Here is a 20,254-nt window from a genome sequence, read left to right on the forward strand (position 1 = left end):
TCTGATCTCTTCGAATATTTTATATCTTTTTTTTATTTTTTTTTATGATTGTATCTTGCACTGAAAACAACAGGATATCTAAAAAAAAAAAAAAAAAAAAAAAAAAAAAAAAAAAAAAAACAACAACAACAACAGGCTATCTCAGTCCTTATTAAAATCCATTAATAGAAAATGTTGTGTAACTTATTTATTGTTTAAAAAGTATAATATAAAAATTAAATAAAAATCCAATAATCGTGGCAGGCATCTTTACCCTTCACGCTTCAAAAGCTTTAACAATGGACTAAGTTAATTCAGTTAACCAAAAGGTAAGAGCCTTATAACTTAATTGATACTTCTTGATATTTTTAACGGAGAAATGTATAATTTGAGTTCTCCCACCCCATCATTAAAAAAAAAGGGTTAATTAACTCGAAAAAAAGAGGATCAACAATATTGGGATAGTTTACTTTGCAGTTGATGAAAATAATTGCTAGCCATAGTTAAATCTAAGTAGTAGTTTAGCAAAAAAAAAAATTCCTTTTAATAATAATAGTAATAAGAATTCAACATCTCTCTCTCTCTCTCTCTCTCCTCCACAATAGGGAAAAACTAGAGCAGATCATATCTTAGAGGCAAGTCCATATCAATAAATCCCAATGAATTAATTGGGTTGCAATGCTATTAAGTTATTCCACTCATTCATTTATGTCTTTACTTTTACTAAAACTAACATTCTATATACTCTATTCTAGTAATTTTTAATCGAAAACTTTTAGATTTTAGAGCGTCTTGTCAAATTTCTAACTTGGCATTAATTCAACCATTAATTTTGATTTATTAAAATCATATCATCAGCAAAAAATCATATACCAAGAGACTTCCTGGATCAGTTTTGTAAGCTCATCCATCACTATTGCAAAGAAGTATGGACTTAGTTAGGGGTGTCCACGGGTCCTCATCACCCGACCAACCCGCCAGACCCACCCGAAATCGACCGGCCACCACTCGAACCGACCAATTTGATGGTCGGCGGCGGGTCGCCACGCATAGAACCCGAACCCTTCGGGTCGGTTGGCGGGTTTCCTCCCCAAAAACCCGAGCCACTCGACCCGACCATCAAATCAAAACATCTGGCGACATTCAAAGGTATTCCGACAAAAAATGACAAATACCGGTGATATTTTTGCTTTTCCGATGAAGTTCTACTTGAAATCCACCAGATCCAGCAAGATCCAGCAATATTTCATCGAGATCTAGTCTAGATTCGACGGATCCGGCCAAATATCGGCCAGATCTTGCCGGATTCTGCGAAATTTTGGCACCAGCAGTGAAACCCGAAACCAACCGACACAAACCCGAAAATCGATGGACCCGAACCGAACAACCCGACCATTAATACGGGTCGGTTTCGATTCTGGTTTTCGCCCACCCGAGAAATTCGGGTCGGTTCCGGGTCAGGCACAAACCCGACCCGTGGACACCCCTAGACTTAGTGTTGATCCTTGATGCAAATCTATAGTGATAGGCAGTGCACTTATTATTCATCCACTTGTTCTCACACTAGTTATAGCTTTGCCATACATGTCGTTAATCAACTTAATATACTTTAGAGAAACTTATTTCTTTTTGGAAATTCACCAAATAATCTCTCTATGGATCTCGATCTAGATCAACAAAACAATATAAGATCTTTATGTGCCTCCCTATATTTTTCCATTAGACATCTAGTAATTAAATAGCTACCACAATTATCAATTTTATATTCAAAATAAAAATAAAAGAAAAAAATATTTTGTTACTGGATAGTATTATATATTATATATCATAATTTGACATGTCTTTTTTTTTTTTTTTTTCTATATATAAATAATTTTAGGTAAAGGGATTTATCAACACTTTCATTAGAAACACCAAGTTATGCTATTTAATTGCATGACTCTCAACTGTTTGTCTCACTATTACCATGTTTATCTTATTGTATTTCCTATAGGAAAGCTTGTGAGTTGTGATGCATTGTCATTAATTATGATGGAGATTAGTGAGAGATTTAGCCAATTAGATATGTACACAATGGATATAGAGGTGGTTGTGTCCAAACCACACCAAAAGGTTTAGGTGTTTGGCCCACTCATACACTGAGAGTTTGAGCATATGCATGAGGGGCAGTAAATGAAAGTTTGGTTTAATTTTTAATCCAACCTTTTCTGTCGCTAAGTTTAATTTGTGGGTAAATTAATGATAGTTTATCAAAAAAGAAATCACCAAGATCCGGTGAAAAAAAAAAAAAAATCAGCAAAAAATTTTATTTTTCTCAAAAATAAAAAAAACTAAAGTGGCAATAGAACTTTTGGGGTTTTTAAAGTATAAAATGTAAGATTATGTACTCTATTTTCATCATAGAATGACTATTAGAATCTTTTTACTCTATGGATCATATCAAGTAAAACTTCTCTACCTCCAAAAGCCTCGTTTTTTTTTTTTTTTTTCTAAGTACAAATGTACTTTTAAATTGCTTGTTTTTTAAATATAGACAATGAAAATAAACTTATCCAACCCACAACATTTTGTCTTTTCCAATTTCATAATTAATATTCTATTTTTTGTATTTAACCGTGTAAATGATATATACCATGTCATTTTAAGTGAAAGAACCACATGCTTTCCATAATTCAAAGTTTTAAATGTTAACATTTTAGCTAGTTTGTGCTAATTACTTGCAATCATAGGTAGAGCCAAGGGGGAGGTGGGGCGTCTTCAAGTCCCAACTCCCCCCTTCCCCTACTACCTACGTACTTATCTAAACAAAATCCAATTATAATTATCATTAACTTGAACGCTATAATTGCTAAGAATTTTGTAGTTCAATCGTTAGCTATTTCATGGTATTTTCAAGACATTTATATAGGGTACAAATCTCTCTTCTCCATTACAATTATCGAATTCATTATCGAAAAATAAAATTTTGGGCAGTTAAGGAGTACTAATTTTGAAATAAGGGACCTTCCCCCAGACTTTGCGAAGGTCCACAACCACAAGGTAAGAACCCAAATTTGATAATTTGCCATTTTAAGGGTAGATGAATGGCATTTGGAAGGGCGAGACAGGAATTGCAATGCAGGGATTAGTGATTAGTGATTACAAACAAATATTAAAGTCAACATATATGAGGAATTAGAGGATAATAAATTGGAATGGGAAGTGTCATATATAGCTGACAGGCAAATAGAATTAGTGAAGGGAGCTAGGGACAGCTTTTGTCTGCATTAAAATGTATCAATTTGTTGGCCTTGGCCTCTTACAACGATGCATCTAGCTTCGTGTTGACTGTTCTTTTGCTGTTTAGTGTCATAATTATTATATTCCCCAAGCTCAATTCCATAGAGTAGGAGAAACAGAAAGATCCAATAAAATTAATGTGAAAAATTGACCCAACAAGCATTGTCTTTCATTAATTTTGTGGTCATCGCTAGCTCACGGGCAAGATGCTACAATATAATCAGCAAGAACTTTATGAAAATTAGTTAGAGAGGAGCGCCATAAGTTGTGCTGTCCTATCATCTGTGATACTATAGCTCTTGTTCTTGGCTTGTTCTTCTTCTTGTTGTTGCCATGCATATCCATAAACTGAAGCATCAGAGTCCATGATTATGTGATTGACTGTTGACTCGACCTTTAATTATTGAATCTTTTTTTAAGGACTGTTGTTGTTAGAACATGTATTTGGTGACTTCCAGCGGGGTGTGATTACTTTGTTTTGTGTCCCCTATAAGAGAGTCCCCAATATCTATGTGTTTGCTTGTAAACAGCTTTCTTGTGAGAGGAAAAAAGAAAAGTTGGATAGGATACACAGATATGGACATGCACACGAGTTGCCTATTCACGTAGACAAGGGCTCCACCAACTCCACTTTTATAGTCCTTCCTTGTCTATTTCTCCTTCCCTTTAAGTTTTACCATTGCAAACCAGAAGATATGACCTAATATCTTCTACTTTTATCTCATCACCCCATAAGTGACACACTAAAGCTTTGACTTTAGGGGCAAAAATTTATAACTACCATCCATATTACAGAGGCACAACACACACACACACTCGTGTAAATACCACTCATCATGTGAATAGTAAGCAGTTTTTTAAATATATAAAAAATGTTGAAAATTGGGAATGAAATTTAAACCCTATAGTCTCTACTAAAAATATTAGGAAATACTAGTTGAGTTATAAGACTATTAGTAGTAAACAGTATTTTAATATTTAAAAACCCCATAAAAGATAACATATTTATTATATTATGTTTAATTGTTACAATTTTTTTATATGTGATAGACCGTGTTGTAGTTTTTCTCATATAGTCAAAATTCAACCTATAATTCACATGGAATGATTTTTTTGTAATTACATAAATCTCAAGTATAACGTACATCAACCTTGTTAAACTCATAAAATGATTAACTCGTAACAATTAACTTTAAGTCTAATAAACATTTTAAATTATACACCTAAAATTTTAAAGTTTAACTTCAAAATAATATATAAAATTATGGAGTTTATCATATAATATAATTATTCACAAATTTTATTAGTTGTACACTCATTTGTATGAAAGATGATAAATTTTTACATGAAGATTTTAACTCTTAACACTGCTGAAATAATTTTAGTTTTTTTAACTTCAATTAAAACTTTTGCTTCTTTATTTTTTCACATGAAGAATTAGAGCTTTTTACCCTCTTGGAAGAAAACCCTTTTTGGTATTTTTTTTTTCTCTTTAATCAAAACTTTTGCTTCTTTATTTTCTTTTCTTTTCTTTTAAAAAAATTAATTTTAGAAAATACCAATAAAATGAAAAAAAAAAAAAGATTTTTTTTCATTTTTTAATGAAGTTTGACATATAAAAATGAAAACAAAAATAAAAGTTTTAAAAAAATGGTGTTTGTTTTTTAATTTTTTTTAATTCAGGACAATGGGCAATTATACTTATACCTCCTCCCCATGCTCCACCTTGCATCTTATCAAAAAACGAGAGGGCTCATATATATATATATATATAGCACCCCTCCTTGGTAGTAAAGGTTGGTGGTTAATTTTATTCCTTTGGTAATTGTTAACAATTTGGGCCAAGGAAGTAAGTGGGCCTGTGAGTTTTGGAGGAAATGAAATTGGATGAATGGAGTTACTTGGAGCTCCCAATAATGTTAATTGTGCAGAAAATAATTTCTAAGAAATGACCTTTACTCACTATTTCGTGAATATCTCTTAATTAGACCGCTTTAAATTTTTTTCGTGAGATATTTGCATTGGAAAGTAGACATCCATGGCCGCAGATTGAGCACCCTCAATAGGCATCATAAATTCATATGGTCATGCAGTTCTGCCTTTTCTGATCTCCCTCTTTCTATGCATCCTAACTATACAGCGTGTGCGCCAGCTGATTTCATTACACATATGGGCCACTAGTCACCGACCCATTCTAGGGGTTCCCTTTCGGTGTAACAAAACAGAGTGCTTTGGTGGGCCGACCGTAATTAATGGGCCTGCGACCACAACTTGGTCCCCAGGGCAAAAATCAACTTATTAGTCCCAACACCTGATGGACCACGAAAATAAAAATTGTCCAATTTATTTAATAATTAATTTCTGATTTTGAACCTGGACCATGTTAACAAACAAACTCACACACACCCTGGACCATTTTTCTTCTTCCTCTTTTCTTTTTTTTTTCTTTTTTTTTTTTTTTTTATAAATAAAAAGATACTTTCTGTCTGACCTATCCACATTGTACACTAATCTGGTTGGTGTCCAAGAAGACTCATTGACCGCTTTTATAATCTCCTCAACTATGTGCAACTTCACAACTTTGTGATCCATGTTTCATACTTCAACCACATCTATGCACACAACAACTTTGTGATCCAATTTCTTATAAGTTCAAAAAAAAAAAAAGACGTTTAATAAAATATTGAGTAATACTATGTTTACAATATTTTTACAATTATTTCACAATATATCTTAAATAACAAGTTGTCTCTGGTTCTAATCTAAATCTATTAATAAAATTATTTTTTCCCACTAGTGGCAGACTGCAATTTAGAATTTATTGTTAAATTGTTGTGAGATATATTAGAGCAAGACCTATCACATTTGAAAACAAGGATGTTATGACATAACAAATTGTCACAACATCTTCATTTTCAATTGTAGTGAGTTTTGGTCTCATATATTTTATTTTAAAATATATATATATATATATAAGGAATTCACACACTAACCATTGTAAAAATGTTTTAACAATTCATTGGGTAACTCCTTTCAATAATGAGAATTTAAATGATTTAATAAGTGCTACTTAATACGTCATAGTAACAAGTTGTGTATCAATTTCAATTAATGATATCTTACAAAGAAATTATGATTAAAATTGTGTTATTAGACTTTTTATTTTTAGATATGATAGGGTTTTTTTTTTTTTCCTTAAAAAATATATATATGATTTTTTTTTTGCTGAATAGATATGATAGGGTTTAATCTCAGTTCCGGAAGATTTTCCATCCTGTCCTACGGGCTACGGCCTTGCCAAATGGCCCAAATTTTATGTTGCGCTTGGACCTGGGCCTAACAATAAAAATCTGAAGATCTGCTCGTGTTTAAAATAGCCTACATGATTTTTGCTGAATGAATTGATACAATGGGACAGATTTTATTTTGTAATGAAAATTTTTGTAAAACAGTAAATAAAGAAATTGGTGTATATAAAGATAAATGATATATCCACGATATTTTCACAACAAATCATAGTTGGTTAGTAATTATTGGTTATAATTTGAATTTATCATTAAAATTGATTTTTTGCCATATCAATAGCAATCTGTCACTTAAAATTTATTATAAAAATGTTGTAAATATAACATTTCTTGTATATAAATAAATGACATCACTTTTTTTTCTAATTGCTAATTTGGGATTTGAATTTTTTACTGTATTGAGTTTTTATCCTTTCTATGGAATATTAGGATCCTTTCCATTTGAAATGGATCTATTTCATTATTCAGATTAAATATTATAAATCTAAAATTTAAATTGATATGGCACTTAATTTATATAATATAAATTCAAAATATAAGTTCTTTTTTTTACTTGAAATGGAAAGCATGATCTTCCTTATATATACATCACTGTATTTAATGATAATTATATATACGAATGGTGCTTAGAGTACTACCAACTTTGTTTCTTTTGTTTATGTAAATAGATTTTATAATTTGAAAAATGGGCTACCCGTGCCTGAATATTGATTCCATGATGAACAAATCAACATACTTGTCACATTCCCATACTGTAAAGAAGTTTTACAAACAAGTTCGTTTGTGGAAGAAGTTTTACAAAAGGATTATAGAGTTCTGTAATCACTATGATAGGAAAGCAAATGTGTTATTTGCTAATGTTGTAAAGAGAGAGTTTAGGTTACATAGGTTTTGTATGTTTTAACTATTGTAATTATTACGTCTATAGTGAATTTAGGTTTTGTATGTTTTAACTATTGTAATTATTATGTCTATAGTGAATTTTCTACAAAGTTGGTTAGCTTTGAAGTAGTTTTTCCTTTGAAGATTAATTGTTCACTTATCATCACCAAATCATGTCCTGAATTTCATTTTTCACTATGTGGTGAATTGTAGCTAGGAATCGTGAGGGTGTCTTTAACTCTTTGTAATTAGTTTCTAAAAGGAAAAAATATATATTTATAATTAATCGTAAAAATGTAAATCTTTGTCATTTATTTCAATGTGAATCTTAATTAATAATCAGATCAACTTCCTCCTACCTTCCTTTATAGAGAATCAGATCAACTTGGTCTCAATATTTTCACTTCACCAATTTTTCAGGGACAAAAACAAAATAATACTTCACCAATTGTGACTCTCGAGACTACCTCGAGAATTGCTTGGTTGTCTATTTCTTTTTTCCAGTTTTATCAGAAATGTGTTGAACTAGCTAATTGTATTAAATATCGTACTCAATATTTTATAAGAGTTATCATGAACACTGCACGTAATACCTTATGTAAATAAATGCTGTAGGCCTGTAGTCACAAACAAGATTGCTATGGCCGAAACAGAATAATGAAAAAGAAAGAAATTTGGTTGATAAATGATTTCGTGATAAAAGGTTAGAACCAAACAAACAAACAAAAAAAAAAAAAAAAAAAACTCGAAAGACATTCATTTCCAAGTAAATATTAACAGAGAAATGTGGGCGTTTGGTAAGGGTATAATGTTCATATATTTCGTATAAAAATTTCTGTTCACCAATAGTGACTCTCGAGACTACCTAGAGAATTGCATGGTTGTCTATTTCTTTTTTCCAGTTTTGTCAGAAATGTGTTGAACTAGCTAACTGTATTAAATATCGTACTCAATATTTTATAAGAGTTATCATGAACAATGTACGTAATACCTTAATTAAATGCTGTAAGCCTGTAGTCACAAAGCTTGCTATGGCCGAAACAGAAAATTGAAAAAGAAAGAAATTCGGTTGATGAATGATTACGTGATAAAAGGTTAGAACTTAGAAACAAAAAGTTCGAAAGACCTTCATTTCCAAGTAAATATTAACAGAGAACTGTGGCCTTGTTTGGTAAGGGTAGAATAATCGTATATCTCATATAAAATATTTATCTATTTTTTAATATAAGAATTTACTTTTTTTTATTTTTTATATCTATTTTACAAAATAGATCATATTATATTATCTATTTATACTGCATTCAAAATAATAGAAAAACTAACCATACAGATCTCATAGTGCAAACAAATGTGTTTGACACCATTTTTTTAAGAACTGAAAACACAAATATGTTCACTCTCTTCTTCCCATCTCCTTCTCTTTTATGAATCCAAAACCACCACAAACCAATTTAAAATATATATATATATTGAGAAAGTACAGTTTCACCCTTTTTTTTTTAGGGAAAGAAAATACAATTTCTAAACTACGAATTGATAAAATCAACCGCCATGAGTAAATATTAAATAATACGTACATAAGATGCAACTAAAATTTTTATTTGTTTATTCAGAGTGATTGACGTTTACTTTTGAAGAGGATGGAGAATTGATGGATAGGTGGGGATTAATCCGAAAGGCACGGTCTGGACTAAGAGAAGAAGGACCAATAAATGCTCTTTTGGATTGCTGTCTCCATTTTCAATAAATACTATATTAAATAATTAACCTTCCTTTTCACTTCTTCTTCCCTCTCTTGGGCTGGGCTTTCCTTTTGACTGAAAAACGTCATTACTTTATTTGGTTGTGGCCAGATAAGGAAAGAAAAATGAAAAAATGACAAAGGGAATGAGAAAAATATATTTCACCTTTCCTTTACTTTTTTTTTTTTTTTTTTGAGAAGTCACCTTTCCTTTACTTGGTTTGTAAAGAGAGAGAAATGGAAGGAACTCTTTGGTGTTCAATTTTTCACGAATTTCGAAATTACACTCACTATTTAGTTGAAAATTTCAAATTGATTTTTTTTCCCCAAAAATTTGCTGTTAAAAAAAATTAAGGACAAAAAATAATTTAACAAACGTCATTAAAGGGCAAAATTGGAATAAAATACAAAAATAAGGGTTAAAATAATCAAAGTGAAAAAACCTTTAATATATTCCTTAAATTTTTTTTTTTACTTGATAAATTTTCTATGTCTAAATGCCGTGTAAGACAAGGGAAGTGAGGGTACACTACTATGCAACCTTATACTATATGTAATCTAAACAAAATAATGGTAAGGACTCAGTAACTCACATGCTAAATTTTCCTTATATTATATGTAATCTAAACAAAATAATGGTGGCTCAGTAACTCACATGCTAAATTTTCCTTTTGAAGTATTGTACGGGATTACTTTGTAACACTATGTTTGGACGTTATAGAAAGTAGTCGAGAGTGGCAGCCTACATAAAATCAGTGAGAGAGTTTCCTGGGTTTGATGTTAGGATGAGATCAAGAATGGTAAAAATCTACTTTTTATAATGATAATATATACTAAAAAATTGGGTTGAATTCGAATTACATTTGGTGTAACTTTAAGAAATGTTAAACCGCTTAATATTTTTTAATTGAATGCAAATTTTAACAAATTAGCCGTTAGATTATATTATTTTCATGCATTCTCTATGCTTGCAAAATTTCAAGAGAATTAAATATCAATAGTCATGTCATCAATCAATTCTTTAAATTCAAGTTTTTGCAGTTTAAAATAATGCATAAAAGATGAGTTTATGAATTGAATGGTAAATTACAACTAATTGGCATGAATATTGGAATGCATGTTAAGAACATATAGAACATGTAATCCAACAATGAAAATTTTAAAATATGAATTCAATAACGAATTATTGGATGGTGTAATATTACTTAAAGTTATATCATGTGTAATTTAAACCCTAAAGAATTATAAGAAAAAAGAGAGTAAATGTCACACAAAGTACTCATAAAAGATACTAACTATTTAGTACCAAATTATCAACACATGACAAACTTCAAATTTTAAACACCAAAAATATACATAAAGCTGCAAATTAACAAATCTGTTATTGGCTACAAGAAGAAAATCATCCCAATTCCAAAGTAACAAGATTTTTCTGCAAAAAAATTCAATTGTATTAAGATAACGAAAAATGCCAAGCTCTTTACAACTAGGGCCGGAGCCACGGTTGGACTAGCCCCCTAATTTTATATATATATATATATATATATATATTTATATGTACTAATTTTATCAATTTTGTTTTATAAAATTACATTTTGTTCCCCTTTAATAATATTATTGATTCTTTTAAGAGTAATGCTATATTCACAAACTTTTTTACAACATTTTTACAAATTGTTTTGGTAACAAATTTTTATTGGTTTGCATATGGACCCATCACTTACATAATTTTTTTACTTACTAATAAACACTTATTACATCAGTAATTTATAATAATAAAAAAGTTTGTAGTTCTAACATTTTCCTTATTTTAGTGACCATAAAAAAAAATTTATAAATCTAAAACAAAATATACAAGCCCAAAAAAAAATTTGTTCAACAACAAAAATTACTAATAGTAAAATTTTAAAAAAAAATTAAGCCCAACCAACCAATTTTATCAAAAATAAACAACCATACCCTTTAAAAAATTATAAATAAAAATAATTTTGTTCTTAACCAAAAAAAAAAAAAAAAAAAAAAACCTCAGGGATTAAGTAGTAGCAAAGTTAGAGCAATAGCATCAATTCATGTAAAAATTTTCCGTCTATTTTAGCTTAAGAACCTACTTTTTTTATTTTACACTACTACTTTTCCAAAATACCCACATCAATTTATTTATTATACACCCTCTTTTATTTAAATAATATTTTTCTAATGTTTTTTTATTATATGACAGCTACCCACATGGCCCTCCCACCTTTAACACAAGCCAAAGGGGAAGAGTAAGGCAAATGGAGAGAGAGAAAAAAAGAATTAAAAAGGCATTTACATATCACTGTTGATTACAAAAGAATTTATAATAACTTTAACGGACATTAATTCTATTGCCTAGAAGCTATAGGAACGGTTCTATACCAATCCAAATTGATTCTATGGGAGAAAACCGTACAAATTCTATAAGAGTAGAATCATAAGATGTTACATTTGTCCAAATCACGATCCCATACCAATCCTAACCCCATGAAAGATTTTACACTGATTTTAATGGGGTTCGATGGTAAGATCTTCTAAGATTTTGACAATCACGCACAAGCCTAGAACTATTAAATTACTATTTAGTACCAACAACAAACCTAAAAAACAGTACTGTTAAAAGTATGAAATAGGAAAGAGAGGTAGGGTATCTAGGTAATCGGATCTAAGCGTATTTAACAATGGACCCCATGTAGTAATTACACAAACAGCTGTAGTGTCTACGCACTTCCATTACATCTTCCCGTTTTTGTGTTCCTTCAAACTTCGGACACCTTTAACATAATTACACTCTTCTGTTCTGTCAACACACATTGATGTTTACATTCCTTGCAAGTTGCAAACTAATATATGCAATGCTCCACCACCTGTAATTACTACCAAGTAACTCTTCTGGTAAGTAGTTAATCTCCAAACTCCATAATTTGTTGGGTAGTTGAAGTACTGAGTTAAAGTATTAATCAATTCTGTACTACAATAGTACAATGCAGGAGATGGGGAGAGCCGAGAGCAATATGTGTATATATATTTATGTAGTGGCAAGCATGCGAGGATTTAATTAGTGCAGTGGGGATGGAGTCGGCAGTGCCAACCTGCTACTTTTGTTTTTTTGGTGAAGATTTGTAATCATAACTATTACTTTCCTCCACCTAATCTAATCATCATTTCTGGGTTTTGTTTTTTTTTCTTTCTTGGGTACTCTTTAATTATGATTTGAAGGGACAATGACTCATAATTGTTGTTTTTAATGCACAATTCAACCCATCTTAGTGGGTCGTCTCTCTTCTATATTCTCTCGTCCCACCTAGCAAAAGATATTGTTTGATTGAAAGCTTTTTACTCATTTCTTGCACATATTTTTTTATTTTTCTTTAAAGGGTCTTTTCTGGAAGGAAAGGAAATACTTTTAGAGTTTGGACTTTGGACCTACTCCATGTCCTATATTGTGTCATGTAATTTGACCCAATTAATAGTTTTTTTGCTGTACTAGAGTGGTTTCGTTGTTCCAAAAGCATTTGCCGGTGTTTTGTCCGATTGCTTTTGCAGGTAGTTTTTTCGTTTTTGTTTCTGTTTTTTATAATTTCCTTAAATGGCAATGTCAGCCTCTTGACTACTTGTTGAATTGTTCTCCATCTTTCTTACTGTTTTTCTCTGTTTTTAATTATTTCCTTAACTGGCAATGTCAGCCTCTTGACTACTTGTTTAATTGTTCTCCATCTTTCTTACTCGGTATTAGGCAGTAGTAGCTGATGATATATGCATTAGTTATGACAAAAAGGTGGTGGAGCTTTGATATGTATCCAACATTTGACTAGGTAACACTGTTTCCCTTTTCATGGTTCAGCCTCAATTTTGTGGTCTCATATTATTCACTTTGCCTCTATCTCTGTATCTATGTTGCCTACTATTTTTGCCTTTTGTTTTGTAATGCTAACTGTTGATAGTGAATGATCTACCAGAATTATCCAAGGTTTCTGTGTGAAACAAGAGGATGTTGAGTGTGAATTGCCGCTCTTCCTCCTCTTCTTACCTCTCTCCTCCTCACCTGAATTTCACAAGGTAGCTTTCTAGTCAAACAGTTTTTTTTTTTTTTTTTGCCTGTACAGTTGTTCCAATTTTATTGCTTCAATTTATTCAAGTAACTTCTTCTCCACTGTTTTTATCATTTTGGTGTTTTTGTAGTACTCCTGAGAATGGACAATCCGGTAGTATTCTAAATATGTCACCCAGATTATCATCCTATTTTAATCCTGTAAGTACTTTTGAGATTTTTCGCCTGCTTAATTCTTGCTCATCAAATGCTTGTAAAATATTATTCCCATTTGTTTCTTGAGTTCTTCATTTCCTTAACATTGCTTAACAAGTTAACATGCTAGTGGGAGTGTTGAGGGGTTCAAGTGTGTTCCCCTCCTTCAGCTCAGGCTGTGTTTGTGGGAATGTCTAGATTCTGGAATTTTAGACCAGGCTTCTGATAATCTTTTGACTTTCAACTACCAAGCGCCAACTCTTGGTTATATTTCTTGGTGGAAGTATCCCTGATCGCATTGAAGACGACGGGACCATATACTTCAATTGAAAAGTTGTTCCAGCAACAACCGTGCCCAATATCCCTATTGCAATATGATAAGAGGCTACTCCTCCCGGAACAAAAGGATCAACATCTTCCACATACCCTTCTGTTTAGTCCATGGGGATTAGACACCATATTCTAGGACCATACAACCCGGTTACATCAAATGAGTCAAACACAAAACAAAGCCTCTTTCTGTTTGTGGAGGATTGGTGAACTGGATATATCACTGCAATCCTCCAAATTAAGGAAATCAGTTTTTTTTTTTGTGCGTGTGTGTGTGTCCACAAATACATATACACAAGCATAATTTGTCGAATAGCAACAACAAACTTTTTTTTTTGGCTTACTTAGCATAAATAAATAACACACTATGTTTCTCAAACTAATGTATTTTTTGTTTGAACTTCCAAATTCATAGCCAGGTGTTTGGATCAAATTTAGCCCCAGATCTTTAGCCAAGTACCTGGTCCATCTTTGAATCAGGCTGACTATCTGTCAACTAGTTGATGAAAGATGAAAATCTTCATTATCTGTTGAAACAAACTAGGCCTAAGATACCATGTTTTATGAAATCTTGACTAGAAAAATCATGAGCTTGCACTTCAGAATGACTCGTTCACATAAATGCCTTGACTAGTACCACTTATCATGTTTTTCTTTTCTTTTCCATTTCTTTTTATCTTCATGCAATTATATTCTGTATCTTTGGAAACAGATTGTACGGACAGAGAGAACATTACCTGACCAGGCTTCCCTATGTTGGGACTCCAGGAAGGCAGTGGGTTGTTCCATCAACTCTATTCCTTCCGATGGCACTCCAACTCCAAAGGTTTGTATATTATACATACCTTTATTGCCATTAATGGTAGTAACTTTATCAATTGTCGAGTACTTCCTATGCATGTCTGGGGCCCTGGGCTGCAAATATCTGATGTTGTTGAAGTAATTTTGCATTCATAATCTAAACTCTACTCAAACTTCAGATGATTTATTACCATCTTCAAGAATCATGTTCAAGCACCAAATGAGGCCATTATCTAACATTCTGTTTTATATTGTTTTAATATTCTATATTTTTTTTATTATATAAAAATGCAGTCAACCGTGGAATTGAAAGAGGAGATTGCTACACTTGAGGTTGAAATTATGCATTTGGAACGTTATCTTCTTTCACTCTACCGGACAGCTTTTGATGGGAATCAATCCACCTTATCAAATACTCCTGAACCCTATTCACAGTACAAGACAAGATCATCACAAAATTTTTTACCAAATCAATTACATTACAAAATGGAGCCACATGTGGGCAAAGGTGATTTAGTCCATCATGATGAAGTCCTCCCTGCACATGGTTGGCCCAGTTCAGATAATCAGAGTTTTGCTGCAAGCCTAAAATCAACATCTAGTAGGGTAAACACCCCTCCTTGTCCAACCTAGAATTGGTTAATAGAATTATAAAACCCCCCTTTTCTTTTTCATACAAGCTTACAATTCTTTATAAATTTGTGATGTATGCTCTGGGATATTCCATCTTTGATACATTTTGAGATGCACATCTGTTATATAAATGTCTATTTTTATAAATTTTTCTGTGGTGAGAATTTGCAGGGCCGAAAAAATGGTGATTCTGGTCATCGCAGCCTAGCAGATCACCTTGCTGTGTCTTGCAGTGATAACACCCTTAATACTCCAGATAGACTTTCTGAAGACATTGTGAGATGCATATCTTCCATATACTGCAAACTTGCAAACCACCCTCAGACACATTCAGGCTTGTCAGCTTCTCCTACTACGTCCTTTAGCTCCTCAAGTATATTTTCTTCTAAGAATCGATGTGATAGTTGGAGTCCACATTGCATTGAGGATGCAGCAGTGTGCCCTCAACTTGAAGGATTAAAAGAAGATAGTGGACCATATGCTGCAATGATAGAAGTTCTGAAGATATCTTTGGACGATGATAGTTTCAATTTTGCTGCTAAAATGCTACAAAATTTCAGGTGGTCCACATATACTTCATAATCAGTTATCATGATTAGGCAATATATTAGATAAATATTATAGCCCCAATCTTTGTTCTGTTTTAGTCTTATCCTTCTAATATCCAGAAAAAGGGACACTGATGGAGATTTCAGCACCCTGTTAAAGGAATTTGTGGTATCCTTTCAAAAGTTCTCTCATTTCTCTTAATGCTGTGTAGGTCATTGGTTCGAATTCTGGAGAAGGTTGATCCTAGAAAGATGAAACGTGAGGAGAAGCTTGCTTTCTGGATCAATATTCATAATGCCTTGGTCATGCATGTATGACCCTCAATTGAAGTTCTTTAGCTTTTGCTTATAATAAATGCTGCTGCTCAGAAACAAAAATGTTTTATAGACTGAAAATTATGTCATGAGGTGGAAATGCTAAGAACGTTTGCTAACAAGGAATCCCTCTTAAATGATATACATCAGTGTCAACCCAATTGTATGATTTTTGGTTTTCTTGTCCAAAAGGGTTATTAAGGAAAGCTAAAAACAACTGTGGATTTAGCACTAATTCAGAGTAGATGGTATCCTTTATGTTTAAGTAGACTTTAGTGCCTGTTTGTTACAGCTTATTTTCCCCATCTTATTTAGGTACAACTTTTTAAAGCCTTTCTATTTTCTAGGTACAACTTATCAAAAGCTTCACTTAATAAAATGGGCCCCACTTAAAAATAAGCTGCCCAAAATAAGATGCCCCAAATGATCAGCCCTCTAGCAATTGTGCATGCTGATTCTACTACAGTCTAACAGTAATATAGAATGTTTTTTTGATAAGTGATTCTTTGTCTTAGTTGATCTAACTTTTTTTTTTTTTTTTTTTTTTTTTTTTTTTAACTATTATAAACTCACGTGCAATTGGCTATAGTAGTAATATGCATATGGTAAGTGTTATGAGTTTCTCCTTGCAGGCATATTTGGCATATGGAATTCATAATCGACTAAAAAGTACCTCCATATTTAAGGTAGAAAATTTACCATGAATTGATTGTTAACATGTTCACAATATATTATCAGTAAATGTACTTACTGTTATTTTAATGTCATATATCTGCAGGCATCATACAATGTGGGTGGTCATTGTATTAATGCCCATGACATACAAGTCTCCATTCTAGGAATCCGATCACACTATGCAACACCGGTATGCATTTTACTTTAAAATCCGACAAATATTCTGTATATGAAACATATAGATCCTTTGACTTATGTTCACTATGTATAGCATGAAGGCATATATGACTTCCTTCCCAAACTGTGAAAATTTCCTAGTTTGTCTCCTAACCGTCTCCAAGTGCTTGTGGGGTTGTACAAGTTGGTAAAAACACCTGAAATTATAAGGATGGTTGGGGGCCTTGGCTTGATTGGATGCGTAAGGCATCTAGGGAGAAAAAATGAGTGGGGATCTCGCACTACTCGAAGCCTTCGTAAACTCATTGTCAGGTTCTATCGATGTTAAAGTAATGCTACAACATGGGGTAACAAGTCCCAAGAGGTTAACATGTCCTCCCTTTGTGGTAATTTGGAGTAGCAGGTACCATTTTGGTGGATGGTGAATTTAGTTCTCTAGTTCACATGCACCATGCGAGTTTAAAAGTTATTGGCCCTTGCTATTGACCTAAGCAGACCTGTATTTGCATAATGCCATTTATTGCTTTGAGGATTGGTATCCCTAGAGATTCCAAGTAGCCTGGCCTTCAACCTAAGCAATGGGCAGTACTCAGTGTTCTATGTGGGAATATCATTGTGAATTTTTGCGTTAAGAAAACAATAATGGCTTAAGTGTTCTTAAGGGAACTCAAGTAGAATCTTGAATAGAAACAATGAGGGATTTGGGTTTCTTGTATCTTTATGTGGGATTTTGGTTGAATGCAGAAGTGTGGATGTAGGTAGTTGTTGATGTGAGGACTAGAATGAGAGGTTTAGATGATGGGGATAATTGGCCAAGGCTAGGGCAGCAAGTGTATTAAGGGTTTGAGATAGTTTCTTGAAGGTAAAAGGCTTAGAATGTATAGTGATGCAACTAGGGTTTTGGGATTGTAAGATGAGAATAGAGGTTGATGGATTAAAGGTGGGCGCTTGAATGTAATAGACGATGGAAATGAAAGTGTGTGACTTCTTCGAGAGAGTCACCTTCTCCAATTGAGATCTCTTCTAGGGAGTCTCTTCCTCCAAGGCAAGACAATTAAGTCTAAGCAACACAAATTGGCAATTTCATTCAATCCCCAAAAAGTGATTACAATTTACTATTTATAGTACCATAATCCTCATCTTATTGGCCCACGTGGCTCCATAGGGTTGGTCCTCTATTTCCCACATGTTCTATTTTTATGAAAAGCAGCATGTCAACTACGGTACAGATGATAAGTAGCCTTCGGCCATCTGCACTTACACTGGTGCCTCAAATATTTCAATTGGGGTTTGAGTCATACTATACAGTACTAGTAGACTGATTTAACATAATTTCAAGCTAAGTATAAGCTCATTCTGCATAAAGCAAGATATAATTATTTCAAGCATAGTTAACATACATATAATCTCTTCTTTAACAAAATGGAATGCAGTGGCTGGCTACACTGTTTTATCCAGGAAGGAAGTTCAAGACAGGGAGCATCAGACATATATATGCCTTAGAATACCCTGAGCCACTGGTTCATTTTGCGCTATGCTCAGGGGCATACTCTGACCCTCTGGTATGCATTTTTTTTTCTTCAACTTTGTGATTGGTAACATTATCTAATTCCACAATCTAGTTTGAAACCATACTTTCGGATTTATTTTTAAAGTATGTGCATTTGGTATAGTCTGATGTGGTCACACATTTCTTATTGGATCTAGGTTCGAGCCTACACAGCAAAGAATATATTTCAGGATCTCAGACTTGCTAAAGAAGAGTTCATTCAAACCAGTGTCCACATCAACAAGGAAACAAAGGTTTATCTGCCAAAAATCCTATACTACTATTCAAAGGATATGTCACTAAGCATGCATGGGCTCTTGGAGGTTATACATGAGAATCTATCAGAAGTTCAACAGAAGGCTATCAAAAAATGCATTAAGGGAAGGGTCGATAAGTGCATCCATTGGTTACCACCGAGTTTAACATTTCGATATGTGATCCATGCAGAATTAGCCAAAGGGAGAACAACAGTGTGATTGACCGTTACTCTGTATGTACGAGGGATCGTAAAGAGTTTGTTTTTTCTTAACCAAATAAGGGATAAATGTCAAGCTGTACAGGGGTAATTAGAGTGAAAAAACTACAGGATTTTCCACATCCACTTTCTTTGTACATACATTTAGGTTGTTTGAGAAAGTCTATTGTTTCCACCGTTGAGTGTTGTCCATTATCATCTTACAGTAACTTGCTTACAAAGTAAACCATTTGGAAGGCTTGAAACAATGAGACTGAGAACAAAGGGATAGTATCACTGTTTATTGGTTGTAAAATAGATAAGAAAATAAGTTATTTCATGGCTAAAGATACGTTCAATGAGGAATCAGCTATTTCAAAATGCACTGCTTGATAAATAAGTTTGGATCAATATTTTTCCAAAAAAAAAAAAAAAAAAGGAAAAAGAGAGAGAACACAATTCTATCAAAAAATGAAAAATAAAACAATTCCTTAAGAATCACGTCTCATGAAATGGAGGTCATTAATTTATGAAACAGATGTCACTAGTTCAAATCCGTCATTCCTCTTCCCTTGGGATCACAAAAATCACTCGTACAAATTTTATAGAAGAACATGATATTGCTTATTCTAGGCTCTAGCCTTGTCTCTCGGTGCTAAATTGCCTTGTAAGTTGTAATTCATGATCCCATAGCTGGCTCCTGAAATGCAGTAAATTACAAGTGAATCAATAAGTGCCTTCCAATTCAAGAATATATATATATATATATATAGAGAGAGAGAGAGAGAGAGAGAGAGAGAGAGAGAGAGAGGTTGTTTTTTTTACGGCTTTATCTCAATTTTTTTTTTTTCAGTTTTATAAATACAGCTTGGTGTCTTTTTTGACTTTTTATTCTGATATCTTTTTTTGTCTTTTTTGCACCTTAACAAGCTGTGATTAGTGTTTGTTAATAAATATATATGAGCTAGTATCTCATGTGTCAGGCGTATGAGACTAACCTCTTACAAGCAGGTGGACCCCACACATATTTATGAGAGGCATTTTTTCATAGGATTGTGTTAACGAACACCGTTGATTTTTTTTTTTTACAATTTTTTGTCTTTTTTTACAGTTTTATATCATATTTCTCAGTGTGGGGTCAACTTTATAAAGGAAAAAAATATTAAAATAATCAAAAGGACTAATTTTATGTCATTTTCATTTATTTATTTTATTTATTTATTAGATAGGACTCACTTTTGTACCACCTTAACAAGCACTTAGGGTGCTTGTTAACATTTGCCTATGTATATGTATATGTGTATGTATATATATATATATATATA

The 20,254-nt window shown here is 32.5% G+C and overlaps 1 protein-coding gene across 4 annotated transcripts; it reads left to right on the forward strand.

Moving 5' to 3' along the window:
- Nucleotides 1-11,939: 11,939 nt before the first annotated feature.
- On the forward strand, nt 11,940-19,041 carry LOC115974734. Of its 4 annotated transcripts, XM_031095235.1 has the most exons (14): nt 11,940-12,096; nt 12,182-12,313; nt 12,692-12,747; nt 12,938-13,016; nt 13,161-13,260; nt 13,384-13,453; nt 14,490-14,603; nt 14,873-15,184; nt 15,383-15,771; nt 15,972-16,071; nt 16,707-16,760; nt 16,853-16,939; nt 18,360-18,488; nt 18,634-19,041. In XM_031095235.1, exons 5-14 carry the CDS (start codon nt 13,193-13,195, stop codon nt 18,949-18,951), a joined length of 1,641 nt encoding a protein of 546 aa, XP_030951095.1. In that variant the 5' UTR covers nt 11,940-12,096; nt 12,182-12,313; nt 12,692-12,747; nt 12,938-13,016; nt 13,161-13,192; the 3' UTR covers nt 18,952-19,041. The 4 variants fall into 4 exon arrangements, with proteins under 4 accessions (XP_030951095.1, XP_030951096.1, XP_030951097.1 ...); XM_031095236.1 differs by lacking the exon at nt 12,182-12,313; XM_031095237.1 differs by lacking the exons at nt 12,182-12,313; nt 12,692-12,747.
- The last annotated feature ends 1,213 nt before the right edge of the window (nt 19,042-20,254 follow it).

This window comes from Quercus lobata, chromosome 2, assembly GCF_001633185.2.
Source record: "Quercus lobata isolate SW786 chromosome 2, ValleyOak3.0 Primary Assembly, whole genome shotgun sequence".
NCBI classification, from domain to species: Eukaryota; Viridiplantae; Streptophyta; class Magnoliopsida; order Fagales; family Fagaceae; genus Quercus; species Quercus lobata.